The sequence below is a fragment of the Saccostrea cucullata genome, unplaced genomic scaffold (assembly GCF_032062105.1).
Source record: "Saccostrea cucullata isolate Sc308-1 unplaced genomic scaffold, CSIRO_AGI_Scuc_v1 ctg1742, whole genome shotgun sequence".
NCBI lineage: Eukaryota > Metazoa > Mollusca > Bivalvia > Ostreida > Ostreidae > Saccostrea > Saccostrea cuccullata.
In genome coordinates, this window is record NW_026938751.1 from 41,369 (window position 1) to 57,883 (window position 16,515).

General features: G+C 31.5%; 1 protein-coding gene across 3 annotated transcripts in view; it reads right to left on the reverse strand.

Moving 5' to 3' along the window:
- Positions 1–4,419, reverse strand: part of LOC134251197 (phosphatidylinositol phosphatase PTPRQ-like) — a 38,429-nt gene extending 34,010 nt beyond the window's left edge. For all 3 annotated transcript variants that reach the window (XM_062733582.1, XM_062733580.1, XM_062733581.1), the window contains exons 1-2: positions 4,165–4,419; positions 3,138–3,407 (exon numbers count right to left, since the gene is read on the reverse strand). In XM_062733582.1, coding sequence (XP_062589566.1) covers positions 3,138–3,407; positions 4,165–4,417 — 523 coding nt within the window. In that variant the 5' untranslated portion in view covers positions 4,418–4,419. The remainder of the gene's footprint in view (positions 1–3,137; positions 3,408–4,164) is intronic.
- Between the last annotated feature and the right edge of the window lie 12,096 nt (positions 4,420–16,515).

Below are 16,515 nucleotides of genomic sequence, written 5' to 3' on the forward strand. Positions count from 1 at the left end.
GTTTTCAAATCAATATCACAGTTGGCTTACTAGAAAAACACAGCGAATGTAAAAATTTCTTGGTACAGACTAATTAATCTTATCTTGTTTTATTTCAATTTTTGGGTTAGAAAAATACACTACAACCAAAAAGTATACGATTTAAGTCTTTCTCCTCGAACGTGTTGAAGTGTTTATACTCACTATTTCTTATTGAGTATGGAGAAAAATTATTTAATAATGTAAGAATTATTTAAGTTCTAGAAACCAATACAGTATTACAATAGTTTGTTGATGTTATGTAAACCCATTGCGACTTATAAAATATCTAGTTGGATATTTTTGATCTTGAATACGGTTCGTTATCTCTATGTGTTTCATGACTAATTTTTTTTGCATTTTCGGTTTAATATTTAAAAGATTTGGTATGATTTCATGCCCAAATGTGTAACTCTTTTTTAAGAAACAACAGGGTCCTATCAGTACTTTTTCAGGGTACAGATAAATGTGTACATTTAGTTTTTTAAACAGAAAAAGTTTATTCCCTGATTAGCGTTAAACTTTTCACTAACATTGAATTTTTCTATTCATAGACGTCACATAATGATGTAGCACCAGAGTGCTCTAAACTCTGAATATAATCCTGCTGGAGAAAATGTGGTATTTTTATCATAGACATAAATACAAATGAAATAAAAAATCTGGCTGGAAAATAATTATCATGACTTCTGATGCAATTTAAGCTGTCGGGTAGCCTTTTATGTTTATCTTTTATGTTCTTAGAGGGCTGAACAGGTCTAGAGATATTAACACAAAATGTAGGTGAAAGAAAATTAATTAATTGATTGATTGTTGTTTAACGTCCTTGTCGAGATTTTTTTTTTATATTTTTCTACAAAAGAACAAAAAAAAAAAAAAAAAAAACCCAACAAATAACAGTTGCTCAGGATTTTGCTTTACCCTGAGAAAAGTACATGTAGGTGGGGGGCATCATTTATTGTTGACATCTGGTGAATAATTACATGTCAACAGATGGAATTTGCAACCTGGCATGGCAGGGACACTGTGTATGCAATAGCCATCTTGATTAATCCAATTAGCTAATTAGCCAATAAGATTGAAGGAACCTATACTGAAATCTTATCTTGGTCAGAGGTATCTCAATTATTCACTTTTTTGTTTTAAGGGGGGACCTATGTCGTTCTACGTCAAAGCAGCGTTATGTGACGTCACAATAGCGACGTTAGTTTTTACCTGTTGACTTTTGCAACTGTGATATAGGCATAACATTGTTATTAATCAATAACGTATACAATTTACAAAAAGAAAATTTATTCATCAATTTAAATAGCAGTTTTATTTGATTTATGGAGTTTGTTAATATTAGAATTCTTTTCCTTTGGTTGATAATTCATAGCAATTTCACTTGTGAAGATACACCTCGATGATATGCTGATATATATATAAGTGCAAATAGATACGATAAATTCAGCAAAGAAAGCGGCTTAAATCATGGAAATATGTATAATTTTATGTTTACCATTAATTGTATTTTCTGGATAAAACTAAGAAAAAAATAAAGAAATGTACTTATTCCTATATTTGCCTATTAATTTATAGTACATGTAGATTTAATAAAGTCATTCCTAGGTTCTAATAGGTGTTGGTTACGACGGGGAAATGGGGGGGGGGACAGAATGATTGGAATGAAGAAGAAAAGAATTAATCTGTTTAAATTGTTTCTTATCAAAACAAAATACTCGTTTTTCGCAAATAGTTTTATATTTAGATGTTTGTTAGTGCTTACTTTCCTTTTTTTAGTGCAGAAAGGTCAATATTTATGACACAAGAGCACGAAAATAAAAGAAAACGTCATATTTCTCTTTAATTTTATCATAAAGGTATACTTTTTTCTTTGTTAAAATAAAGAGATGGATCATTTCGTTCCAAAAATATGAATTTCAACATTTTCACACAAAGACTTTTTAAGATATTACCTGTTATGCATGTCGGAATTGTAAAAAATACGACAAGAAAAACGGGGTGATACTTACAATGTGCCCCATTATAATTTTTCATGCGAGATGAATGGCAATGAATTTGCCTTCATTTTTAAGATACAAGTCATATAAATTAAATACCTGTTGATTTTTAATGTGATTTGACATTTTTGTTTCTTTTTAGCGCATATTTTGGGTAGAACAATAATGTCTGAAAATAATCTATTTTTAGCATTTCACACTGTTTTTGCACGTGCTCCTGTGTAAAAATAAGCATATAAAGGTACTATTTTTAATACCTAAAAATTAAGAACAAGTGGTCAGGAAAAAAATTTCAAAGTTTTGAAAATTTCACACAAAGACTTTTTGGACATAGGTCCCCCCTTAAGAGCTGCTGGACGCACCTAAATCTTAACAAGAATTCAATTTACCCACCCATCCTCACCCTAAAAATTTATTTATATAAAATCGGTTGTCATAAATTACAAACAAACTGTACCTTTTTGTTTCTGTCTTGTACATTTATTATTACTGTATATTATTACTTTATTTTTCCTTGACAAAACTGTACCTTTTTGTTTCTGTCTTGTACATTTATTATTACTGTATATTATTACTTTATTTTTCCTTGACACAACTTAAATATAATATTCTAGTTTTAACCTGTGTCTCAAATTGTAATTTCATCATTCAACCCGTGTTTCAAATTACAATTGTTTCACATTATTTTTTACTTATGTTATAATGTTAGTACATGTATTTCTGTTGTTGGGCGGTTTTTTAACCCCACCTTTGTAAATTTATTGTCATTTATTCAATTATTTTTGGTTAATCAATGTTTGACATTAATTTCATCATTTGATCAAATATATTTTATGATAAATTGAATAAATGACCTTTCTCACAAACAGAAGTTGTTCTGTCTTTCATTGCAAATGAACTCAGACTCACTGGAGAACATAACTGGTTGTTTCATGTTGACAAATAAATGGTATTTTATGAAAACATGATATGGAATGAAATTTAAAGTTTTAAAGTTATTGGAAAAATTTGGGTGACAAAAAAGTTCTTTTTAGAAAGAAACTGATATATATCTCAAATTAAAATGTCAATTTTCATAAGTACTAGTACTTAATAAGCACGTAAGTATTTTCTTACTTGTATATTCCTTAATTACACAACTTCTCCGACTCTTCATATCGCCTATTCCAACTGAAGAAATATTGAAAGTATACTGTGTTCCAGGAGAAAGATTTGTTAAATTACGGACATATTTCTTGCTGCTGTCGATTGAAAGATGTCCTGGTCCAGTAACATTCAAAGCATAACGAAGAGCTCCACTTGATTGCACATTTGATAGATCTATTATCATTTGCTGAGTTGTAATATAAGAAATAATCACACGTTGGCAGTCTGGATTATTAGGTCCTAAAATTTAAAAGAAATGCACAAAAATACATCAGTAGCTGATTAATAAACAACAACAACTTAAGATGTAAAATTAGATTTCATTTAAGGATGACGTTAATTCAGATGACAATAAAATCACTGAGAAGAATAAAAAAACCACCTAATAGACACTGTACACTTTTAAATCTTGTGTTTAATTTTAATTACAAATAAATACTTTTCACATTATGACAAAAATGTTCTTTACTGACGAAATATTACAAACAACAAAACACTTTAAAGAAATACAATAAGAAATGGAATAACGTTGCTTCATATTAATAAACGATTACAATTTAAACCAGAAATTTATCTATTATTACAGAATGTCCTCTGTCAGATTTCTTATTTTTTAAAAATTTAATCTAATATCTAAAAAATCGGAATGAAAAGAACTCTAAATTATTCATACCATCAGTTTACTTTGGTTGACCTTATTTTAATAGTTTAAATATTATCTGAGGTCAAAGATCAAATTATTGAGATATGTTGTAGGAAATCCTTTTATATTATTTGAATTTCTTTATTGCATGGCATTCTATTATTTGAAATAATTCATGGGCTTTAACACACATAAATCTGCAAAATGATGTTTAAAAAAATGAAACCTTTACTTTGAAATTGATATTGCAAGAAATAAAATTTTGTGACATATTGATTTAAGATATTGTACTCTATAAAATTTTGTATCGGACTTCTAAAATCTGAGTAAACGTCATTCTCAAGAAACACTTACTTGTTACCGACGAAAATGGACATGATCTTTTACTCAGTTCGCCATATCTGCTACGAGAAACTACAGTAAAAGTATAATTACTTCCAGGTTTTAAATCGGTAAATGTTACGTTAAAACCTTCCGCCGACTCCACCAAATCATGTGTCATTGTTATATTAAAACTGGAGGCTCCGTCCGCATGAAAACTATCTCCAAAAATGGTTATGCTTTCATTTGTAGCTAATGTAACTACATTTGAACAATTGGGACTCATTGGTTCTGAAACAAAATTATTCCTTTTCTTAGATAATAAATACATATGACATGAATACGAAAATAAAAGTTTTCTTCGAAATATAACTAGTTAAAATATTGCAATCAAGGTTTAATTTCCTTATAAAGTGTTTAGAAAGAGACAGCATTCAAAACACCATAATACAGACTTGAGTGGGTCGGGGGATGTCAAAAGATTAAAGTACACATTCTATTTTGACGTCACAAAGGTTTAACACCGAGCAAGGAGAATGTCATAAGTGAAAAACAAAATTCACACCCTGTGTGACCTATTCATGGCACTAAGGGCCATTGTCATTGTACAGTGAGGGTTCTTTATTATGCCAACGAAAACGATGATATGGGGTCTTTGAAAGACACGCAGCTATCACTTCAATGTGCCGAGCATTTGGCCAATCACTGAGCGACCGTTCTAACGATTTACCTTGGTGGTTTCTTACAAAATTTGCTGACTAATATAAATGCTATAATTTTCTTAATAATGACGCAACATTATTTCGATATTAGGAAGAATATGCAGATAACGAACAGTTTTCAATATCAAAGTTCATAAAACAATACAAAATAGGAGCAGAGGAAACACGGACCTCCAATACTTCAGAGTTGCGATCAGGTGCCATGGAGGAGTTAGCATTCCTTACAGACTAGTCACACCTGCCGTGTGCCCCTTGTCATGATCAGGAAATAACGGGAAAATCCGTTGTCAATTCAGTGAATAGATAATGGACTAACAATTAGTATGAAAACGTCAGTCAGCATTTGACTCAATGATAAATTGTATTTGCCAAAGAGGTCATGTATCGACCATAGAACTTCTCATGAACCACTGGATTATAAAAGCTGAAACTAATGAGGAAGCATTCTTGGGCAGTGTGAAATTCATTTTGGTTTTTTGGAATATTAAAAATATAATCAAAAATATTAAAATATTAAAAATATTCAAAACTGACATAATAATAATAATAATACGAATTTCTTCCTAATTCAAAGATCAGACCTTTATATAAATAAAAAAATTACTTGTATGAACTTTGAAAGTTGCTGGTTTGGATTCTTTTCCATTTTCGCCAATGGTATTAACTGTTATGTCAACTTCACTTCCTGGTTGCACATAGAAGACAAAAGTAGGTAAGGAGGGTTTAATGGTCGTAACACCGTTTTTCCAATCAAAACGAATCTTCGTCACCCCATCCGAGAAACATTCCCTGGGATAAATTTTTATATTTGTTTCAGTTGCTACAAACACGTTTTGGCTACAGTTTACCTCGTCCATTTCTAAAAAAAATTGTTATTTTTTGTTATTCTTGACATGGAAACATATGCATTGATCCATAAGAGGCAAGATATGCATTTATATTTAAAATCATCAGGATAGAAAAATATGAAAAATATGTTTTAGTGGACGCTGATTTTAAGTAAAATGTATATGTTGGTAGGCAAACTAGTTTCAAAATGCTAGTAAAGTATTTTTTGCACCTTATATTTTCAATTGATAAACAAACATAAAAATTATGCTAAAGTAAGAACCACAAGTGATAATAATCTTTACATAATTATCAATATGTAAAAAAAAAGTTTTTACTGAAATTGAATTATGTAAAGTGGTTTTCCATAAACAATTCAAGGTCTCATGTAAACAAAAACATTACATTACCTGTCGCAATAGAATAATTACAAGCTTCCATTGTCCACAGGTTATCCATACCCTCGGCGTACATGGATATTGTATAATTTCTTCCAGGATGAAGATAACTTGATAAATCGTATTCATTTTTTGTATTTCTTACTAAAGTAACATTTTCAGTTTTATTGGATGTTGTTAAAAGAAATAACAAGTTCCTAATTGAAGCTGTGATAGATGGATTTAATATAAATGTATTATCCTTCACCGTACCATAGGAACAGTTGATGTAAGGTCCTGCAAATAGACAGTTTCAATGCACAAATTAAGTACCATTTAGTTCTTTAAAAAAATTCACAAATCTAGTATAAAAACTATGGGTCTTACAATTGATATGCAGTATATCAGTCAATATACAACGAAATGAAAGTTTATTTACTAACAAGATACATTCCTACTAATGCGTTCTGTTAAAGATAAAACAGGAGTTCGGTGTGGATCTGTAGAGAAAAGTTATATGACGTTTCAGTTTTCACCACTGTATAATATTAGTAAAAAATGTACTTCAATCTTTCTTAAAGTCATCAAAACTTCAATAAGTATTCATTTAATGACATTTTTCTGCAGATATGTATTCAATTTCTGTAAGATAAACATACTTTGACTTTTGCCTTAGAAAAACAATACATGACCAGCTGAATGAGTTGATTTGCGCTATAGATAATAGCGTATACTACAAGAATTTTACGATAGTAAAAAACAAAAAACGAAAGGTGATTGGAAGGGAACGATGAACATTTTTGCCATGCATTTCGTAGATAAAAAGCAATATGTTCTTTCATTATTTCAATGCTCACATTTACAAACAATTCATTTTTTGTATTTAAACGTGGGTTTTAAGGTTATATGAATGTATTCCGTGTTAGTGTACTTTTTATATTGCAGCAAATGCATTCAAAAATAATTTAATTCTCAGTATAGTTCTATTTTTTGTTGAATTTTTACTTTTCAAACATGTATTTGGTCAGTTTTTGGTCAGTTTATGGACCTCTAAAAACTATGCTATTAGAGATGTGTGCATGCCGACGTGTCAAGTGAAACAATTCTACAAGGCTATATATAGCAGGTACAAGTGACCAAAAATTTTCAATTAAAAATGGCGGAATCGAAGAAATATGGCGGACAAAGGCGTACAGGAATGTAGTAAGCCGTACAAAGATGATAAACGATGGCTTTTTAAGAGTTCATGTCAGCTTTAAAGCCAGACTGTAAGGCGAATTTTGCCTGTATTTTGTTTGTTGTACTATCGGTGAATACAATTGTCAGGTAAATTTCCTGGCCAAAGGCACAAGTGATCAGGAATATTGTAACTTAAAAGCTTTGTTGTCCATTTATGTGCCTTTCAGATGCTGCCGTTCTCCTTATTCTTGAAGCGCTTGTGTTCTGAATGTGACACACACTAAATTTTATTTGTCCGTTTTCTAGTTAACAAGGTAACAACAAATTACAAACACAGTGGAATCTTTCTTAGTTTCTAAGCTTTGGATCTATTTTTCATATAAAAAAAATTTTCACTTGTGTTTTTTCTACTCCATGTAATCGAATGTGTAAACCTATAGGGATTAAGACAACGACTATTCGTATTTTGAGAACAGAAACATGTTAATGAACTTATGATAAATGGCATTGACTAGAATCCACTCTGAGTATGGAAGCGTAATTATATTTTCCCGTTAGAAAAAACAAACCTGGTGTTTGGATTAAGGACAGAGTAAGCTACAAAGACACTTATCTATCGTTAGAAATTGATACAGGAAAGCACACAGAACATAAGTAAACGTATGTAAATACTATATTTTCTTTTGAATTGAACCTTATCAAAGTTTGAATAATTGAATAATTGAATAATTATTACATTTAAAAAAAAATAAATTCCAGTGTTTTGCCCAAATCTTATTTACTTAAATTTGACCTGTTTGTTCCATATGTAAATATATATTATGTATATATATTGTACAGTATCATCTACGATCTACAGCACTGGTCTAAAGAAAATTTGGAGCGGAGCTTTTCAGAGTGAAGACAAGTTTTAAGGGATCATCATCTATCTAACATAAAACTTTCAGCAATTAAAACAAACTCTTTCAAAAAGAAGCTAATAATACTAAGATGTCGAACGCGGAAGGAAAGTTTGGCAAGATTGGACAACAATTTCGGTACCAGAAATATCTGTAGCCTGACAAACATATGACAAAGGTATAAATTCATTCCGCATGTAATTTCGATTATGTTATTCATGAATATTGTTTTTTTTTATTCATCATTCGGTTTTTAAAAAAGAAGAAAATAACTTATTCAGATGAAAAATATTCTAATTATTATCTCATATACAGTTGGTGATCGTGATTAAGATCAGCGAAATAGTGTAAGATGTCACACGCCGTAAGAAAGTATGGTAAGGTAGAACTAAATTTTTCTGAACCAGAATTGTCTGTGACCCGTTCAAGTTCTGCAACAAAATTGCTACATGTATGTAGCTTCATGTAATGAATGAAATGTTTTTAAGAAAATGAAAACAATCCCAACCCTTTGATTTTTGTTTTTCCGATAAGATCCTTTAAATTCTATTAATAAAAAAAATCTATCAAGCCCACACTATAATATTTGCAATGTGTACTTTATTTTAATGCTTACAAACATCCATTAATTCTTGAACGACTCTGAAATTCAACCAGTCATTCACTCTGAGAAAAATGTACCGGTCTAAGAAAACCATAAGTATAATAAATTCGCTCTCAACTACATTAGTCAAAATACTAGTCTCACATTTCCCTTTTTTGTAGAATTTGAAGAATTTTTTAAAATAAGGCCCTCCCCTAAATGTTGGTGCCACACAAGTTCATTCTGCATTGTCAGTGTAATCAAAACTAAATCTGATTTGTAGCCCTCCATTAAAATGTTTTTTAATTAATCTTTTTAACTGAAAAAATATTTTTTAAAAAATTTCCCACGTATTTTCTTAGAAAAATGCCAAAATTTGATAGACAACAGATATTCACAGGGATAATATCCACATTTCCACGAATATACGAAACCTTTAAGAACAAATAGTAGTCATATATGTTAACATGGTGAAATGAGAAGGATACATGAAACGTGCGGCGAAAACGTGAGAGGTAAGAGCAAGTGCCACTGAGATGTCAGCATCACCTGTGCTGAATATGAACGTTGTAACCCAGCAAAAAACTTTGATTTGTAAATCAAATTTGTTAAAAAATACTTACTAGTATATAACATGAATTGACAATCTTCTGAACTTTGTAAAAACTCTCCATTTTCCTGTTTTACTGCAGCATGAATTACTATTGAATACTCTTTTCCTGAACTTAAGTTCGTGAGAGACACATGTTTTGTAAAAATTGGATGACACGTAGTATTAAGTTTTTCATTTTGTAATTTAGTAGTTATGCACGTGTACTGGTCGTTTTTCATAAGCCCTACACTACTAAGGTTGAATGTGAAACTATCCTTTGTCACCCCCGTAACAAATTGATCTTTTGTTGGACATGGCGGCATTATTGGCCCTGAAAATATAAAATACATTGTTAAAAATACATTTTTTCGTGAAATTTGGATATGCTTAACGGATTTCTTCATATTATATGATACACCACATATTAGAGTTCTACTGCGCAATGCAGTTTTCAATACTGTGATAGCGTACATTTAAACGTTTATTTTTCTCCTGACATCCTATAAAGTATACAAAATAGATTTTGGAGGCACGTTTGTTTTTCAAAAATTGGCCGAAATATAGTGTTCCAATTGATATTGTTATTTTCTGAAATAATGTGCTTAAAAATTTGGAAAAAAGTTAGAATAGTGTTTCATAGGAAATTTAAAACCATCAATGTATGAATGCATTCTATATATACGTAGTCTATACATGTAGTTCTCAATATCAAACTGTAGTTAACTTTATTATTTTTTATCGTAGTATATTGTAGTATACAGAATATGAAATTAAACATGTAAGATATATAATATCAATTTATTTCTTAATTTTGTAATTGTTTTCCTTTTATGCAGTTGTGTTCAAGGAATCTTTTTAATATTAATATTTTTCAAAATCAAAATACTATAATAATTATTATATATATTTTATTATATCATGGTTTATTTCAAGAAGAAAAGATTAAAGAAACACACAAAAAAATAATTCATTTGCCCTTTATGAAACTCATCAATATCATCCAAAAAATATTATAATTTCTTCTTACAAACACTGTTGATATATAAATATTTACCCATGATTTATATATGATTATTGACCAAATTTATTTTATTTTATTGTGGTTTCTGTTTTCCTAAATTTTTTCAAATTGCAAAATTGCCAAAAATTAAAAAAAATTCAAAACCTTTCCCTCGTTGTGAAATTATTGAATTTACACATAGAAAGCTTACGTGTGTAAACCGTTACGTTACTGCAACCGTTCTTGCTGTAGATAGTCTCATTGTTTCCTGTTATTGCAGAAAAAATTGATATTTCATATTTGTTTCCGGGTTCCAGACCCTGTACAGTTACAGAGGTACTACTCTGCGAAATACATGATGGCTTTACTGTTTCATTATCCTTATATAGAAATGCGCATAAATATGTTGATGGCGACATATCTTCATTTTGTACAGATAATTCAAGAGTAATGTACGATTCATTCCCAGTAAAGTAATTGTTGTTCCAGATACAGGTAGGATTCTTTGGTACTGTAAACAGTAGAAAAGAATTATTGTATTATTTGTATAAATAAATCAAGATCTTATGAAATCAAATTACTATATTTCTTCAATATGCAAGTACTTTACAATTAATCGCATTGGAAAGAATTTATAATTATGAATGGGGTCCATGTTTTTATTACACTTTAACTGGTCTCTTTTCATGCGGATTGAAATCTAGATGCTGAATAAAGACAGTATTGTTCCCATGTAAAATGTATATTCCTTTGTATCTGAATAACTAGCAAGGAAGCTACTCTTGTTACTCTTTAACTTAATTCAATGGCCCAAATCTGCATTAAATTAGATGGGCGTGACCAGTTGGCAGGGATGCTCGCTCCTCCATGGCATCTGATCTCACCCATAACGTTTTTGAGGTATGTGTTTGCTCTTCTCCTACTTTGTATGCACTTAAATACTGTTCCTCACATGTATCTCAAACATTTCACTGTGTGAGTATGCAGTCAGTGGGACTTTATGTTATTTTTTTAATGTAATTAAAACGTAATTGAAAAAAAACAAACTTTTGAATAAGACAAAAGGAGAATCTTTTTAAGTTTAAGTTTCCAAACTGATCCCATGGATGAAAATGAAAATTCTAAAAGATTACAGCACATTTACAGGACACCAGTAATCAAATACCATATAATAAATTTGCTATTGCATCAAAGATTTAAAGAAGATTTTGCAGGATCTCCATATCTTGTCGAGAAAATATAAGTGATCCTTTGTATGATATAGTGATACACATATTTCTTTTTCTATTTTTTTTTTTAGAAATAATTAAGCATTTATTTAAGATGTTAGGCAAAAATATATGACTGAAATTGTTGATTTATGATGCAATTAGTGAAAATAAGTCTTGCGAAGAATCTTTACATCTAGCCTTTGAAAGAGGGTATTACGTCTTCTGGTGCATTCAGAAGCTTGGTGAAGATGTTGGATTAACAATAAAAAAAGATATACAGGAAATGGGGCAAATTAAAAGTTTTGAAGTATTAACCACATCTAGTATCCCAGGGAACGAAATAAATATAAAGTTCGGTGTGTAAACGAGCACAAACACGTGAAAAGAGTAGAATGATGCAGCTGACGTCGTGGAGGCACTGTACGAAAGGTTGGTGATGTTGCAATTGCAGTTTTACTCAAGAATTGTAAGTAGACACATGCATGAGCCTACAGAACGTTTTTGTTCATCGGACAAATCGCTGTTGTACGTTTTCAATGATACCTTGCTGCGGTGTTTACTCATGAACAAGATCTTTCTGGACTTAAATCCATGATTGCTCATAGCAGGCTCTCAAGCAGGGAGGGGTAAAGTCTTGGGGTACTTATATGGCATGTATCCATTACATGATCTCTTTGCCAAAGGTTTAGAAGTATACCAGAGATCAAATCCAGAGTTCATCAGCGTATCTTTAAAACATACATTATGTATTAAAGAGACTTTTAGCACGGGGCTATGTCTTGCTCATCAACAATCGCAAGATCTGTACAGGGCAGATATCACTTCCAGGAAGCTCATAGATCCACTTTCTTGCAGTGCTTCATCCGATCCAATACCTTCCTGAAAGTTTTTCTGCTGTGTATCATGGCGAAGTATTATGAACTCCAAATTGTTTTCATCATTGTGAAACTGAAATGAATCCATCTGTAATTGATAGTGAAACTCTAGGTCCCGTATAACTAAATGGATAGACATATTCTACCAGACGTATTGGCGAAGGACATATGGGGAATGTGGAGCCAATCTAATTTCAAAATCTGCAGGGTGAATTACTCGTACTGATTTGTGCTTCGTAGCCCTTGAGACACTAGTGTTTGTCATTGAATTAAGCATTTCATCGAAAGAGTAATTTGGTGTTTAAATTTCTTATAACGAACAATGTCAATACATCTTCTCAAATTCTGAAAAAGCTTTTTGATTGCAGTACGAGGTTTTATAAAGTTTTTCTTGTGATAGTTTTCTACATGTACTTGTGCAACCGTTGACCCTGCCGCCTTTTATGCCCCCGTAAACAAAGTTTCGGGTTAATATAGTTTTTGTCGTGTCTCATCGTCTGTCTAGCTGGCTGTTTGTCTCACTGTCTGTCTGTTTGTCCGCAAAAACTTTAACCTTGCCCACAACTTTTGATTTAGTGGAGCTATGACTTCCATATTTTACGTGTGTATTCCTTGTGACAAGACCTTTCTTTGGGTACCGCCAAATTTGACCTTTTGACCTTGACCTTGGAGTTTTACTTTTACACAAAAATTCCAATTATTTACTTTGGCAATATTCTTTGAACAAAAGATACCAGTATGATAATACTTCATATATCTATTCTTTATGAAAAGACCTTTCATTGAATACCAACAACTTTGACCTTTTGACCTTGGAAATGTCCGTGATTATGAAAAAAACTTTAACCTTAGCCATAACTTTTGTATGGTAAGGGCTAGTGCTTTCACATATGTGAACCTTATGAGAAGATCCTTCATTGGATAATAAGAACATTTACCCTTTGACCTTGACCTCGGATTTTGACCAACTTTAAAAAAAAACAAACGTTTTCCATAGATTTTGAAGGGTTAGGGCTAGTGATTTCGTACTTTTTAAATTTAATCCTTGTGACAAGACCTCTCATTTGATGTCAAGAATTTTGACTCTTTGACATTGACGTTTGACCTACTTGTTTAAATCTGTAACCTCGGCCATAATTTTGAAGGTTTAAGACTAGGGCTTCCATGTTTCACATATGTATTTTTGTGGCAAGACCTTTCATTTGATACCAATTACCTTGACCTTTTGAGCTTGACCTTGGAGATTTCCTTACTTATGAAAAAAACTTTATCCTTGGCCTTCTTCATATTCAACAATTGTATTTCCAGTGAGAATACCCTACTTTGGGTACCAATATATTAAATTTGCATTTAAGAAAAGTTCAGTCTTCCGTGTGTTGCCATCCGGGGGCATCAGTATTTCACAAACACGTCTTGTTGAAGTTGAATTGAAAGCATATGTGAATAATGATAAATGAATATTTTTTTTAATCATATGCAGAAGTAAGTTTGAACAGATTTTAAGCTATGTTCGAAAATAATATTTTAACGCAACATTGTGTTTCAACACCTTTGATTCTTCGCAAAAATCCTCTTTTATTATCAGTCATATTTATACAGAAAAAACTTTAGTTTTTGTAGAATTAAGTTTGGTCTAATTAAGACCCCAGGAGTTTTGCAAAGAATTACATACGAAAATGAAGGCATCTAATTTAAAAATCTCGTTTGCTAAAGAACAACTTAGCCTTCTTTAGTCATATCTTTAAAGAGGCAACCTCAGGCCAAGTTGATTTAAATCTATTCAAATGAAGGGGGTAGGGTGGGACCACCATTAGCAATCACAGTTTGACATAGAAGAAAGGATAACATCTTAAAACTTCTTCCACCTAAAAATAGCAAAATCACTATTAGAACTATTGATATTTGCATCCTGCGATAAAGCGAAAATTTAAGTTTGCCCCCCCCCCCCTTCCACACACACACACACACCATGCCGAGGAAAAAATGCAACAATTAACTCATAATTGATAGGGCCAAGGAACATCTTGTTTTTATTAGTCCCCTACCGGTACTGAGTCTCTCCGTCCGCCCGTCCGTCAGTCTGCCTAACTTTGTTTTCAGTACTTTGTTTCTAAGCGCTTGCAGATATTGAGCTGATTGTTTTGGTATGTGAATGTATTTTGATAAGTTACAGTTCAAGTTTTGTTCGTTTTCGTGAATTTTTGGCGGAATTTTTTAAAATAGTTTAAGATCGGGTTCGTGACGCACATAATTAATGTTCCAAATGTGAAAAGTTATTGATTTGTACTTCTGGGTAACTTTATAGTGACAAACTTTCGTTAAAATGATAAATGTCCTACGGATCCCTTTTAACGAATGCGTTCTGTGGCAATATGGCAAAGCAAAAAAGCATATAACTCTAACCCAGTGCATACTAGTTCCGAATGTCAACATGGTGTGTAAATCAAATTAATCAAATTGTTTTTAATCCAAATGCACGCACGTGCGTGCACGTGCATGATGACCATACCTTCTTGTAGGAGTTCCTTATATCTATCTATATTCTAAATCCCATCCTGTTTGGTTGTAAAACAAGGGAGTTATAGCCATTTAAGTTTAAGCCAATCAGATTGCAGCACGCGTGCATGCGCGTAATTTCTTGAATTTTTTTGTACATCATATTGCAGGATATCCTAATGCATGACTATGTTTTAAATTTCAAAGCATTTCGTCAAAAAACAAAGGAGATATAGCCATTTAAAGTTTTAGCCAATCAGAATGCAGCACGCGGGCATGCGCATGCTTTCATGAAAATGCTTATATATCATGCTGTAGATCTTCATAAGGTAGGTCTATTTTCAAAATTTCAAAGGATTATGACAAGAAATAAGAAAGATATTGAGACTTTAGTTTCAGCCAAACAGAGCGAAGCGCACGTGCATGCGCGTGAGATCTTACTTTTTGACCATGTCATTTTGTCTATGCTTCTAATATATACTTATAATATGAGTTTCAAAGCATTTCATCAATAATTTAAATAGTTACGTCTGTATCAATTATATTGGACATTTCTCATGTTGGGCGTGCGAGCTCTTGCAAGCACATGTGCATGCACATGCTTTCATGATAAATCTTATATTACAGGCTGTAGATCTCCCTTATGTATGATTATGTTCAAAATTTCAAATGATTTTATAAAAAAACAAAAAAGATATTGAGACTTTAGTTTCAGCCAATCAGAGCAAAGCGCACGTGCATGAGCGTGTGATCTTGCTATTTTGACCACGTCATCTTGTGCATACTACTAATATATCCTTACATTATAAGTTTCAAAACATTTCGTCACAAAATAGAAAAGTTACGGTTAGGCCAGGTAAAATTAATCTTTAGATTCTCATCCTAATTTGCTAAAAAATTGGGGCGGGTGGGCGGATTTTATTTTTTATTTTTTACAATTATTAAATTATAAGGATCAACAAAACATGGACGCCTCGTACACATTTTTTTTTCATTATGTTAATACAAATATGATTAGATTAAATTCTTTTCATATTCTTTAAAATATTTAAAGAAAATTCTTGCTTTAAAAATTAAATATTTATTGTTAATTAACAAATTATCAAGTACAATATTATACGGCACACCCTGAATAAAATGAGGTGGGGATACCAATAAATTATGTGTGCTTGACTTAAAATTCTTATTTTGCAAAATCTATATAAATGTTCTAATAATTATTCTACTGAAAAATCTAGGCCTTCTCTAAAGTCTGTCAACGACAATCTCTCTAAATACTTGCTCCTGTCAGTGATGGTATCAAGATGTGTTTATGCTATTTTTTTCTTTTCTGTCTTCTCTATACTGACAAATTATCTTTTCCTTACATATTTAAACTGCTTTTATTGCCGATTTTTCTCCATTCTTCAGATGACTCCTTTGCTATAAATAGCGACACGCGACTTTTAATACAGACGGGAGATAACTCTTAAACTTTGACCCAAATTCTTGCTGGATAAAAAAACATGAAATACCTTTATTAACACCCAAAAATCGAAATAAAAAACATCGGGGCGGGACACTTTGAGAGGGTCGGGCGCGGATGAGAATCTAAAAATTAATTTTATATGGCCTTATATCCA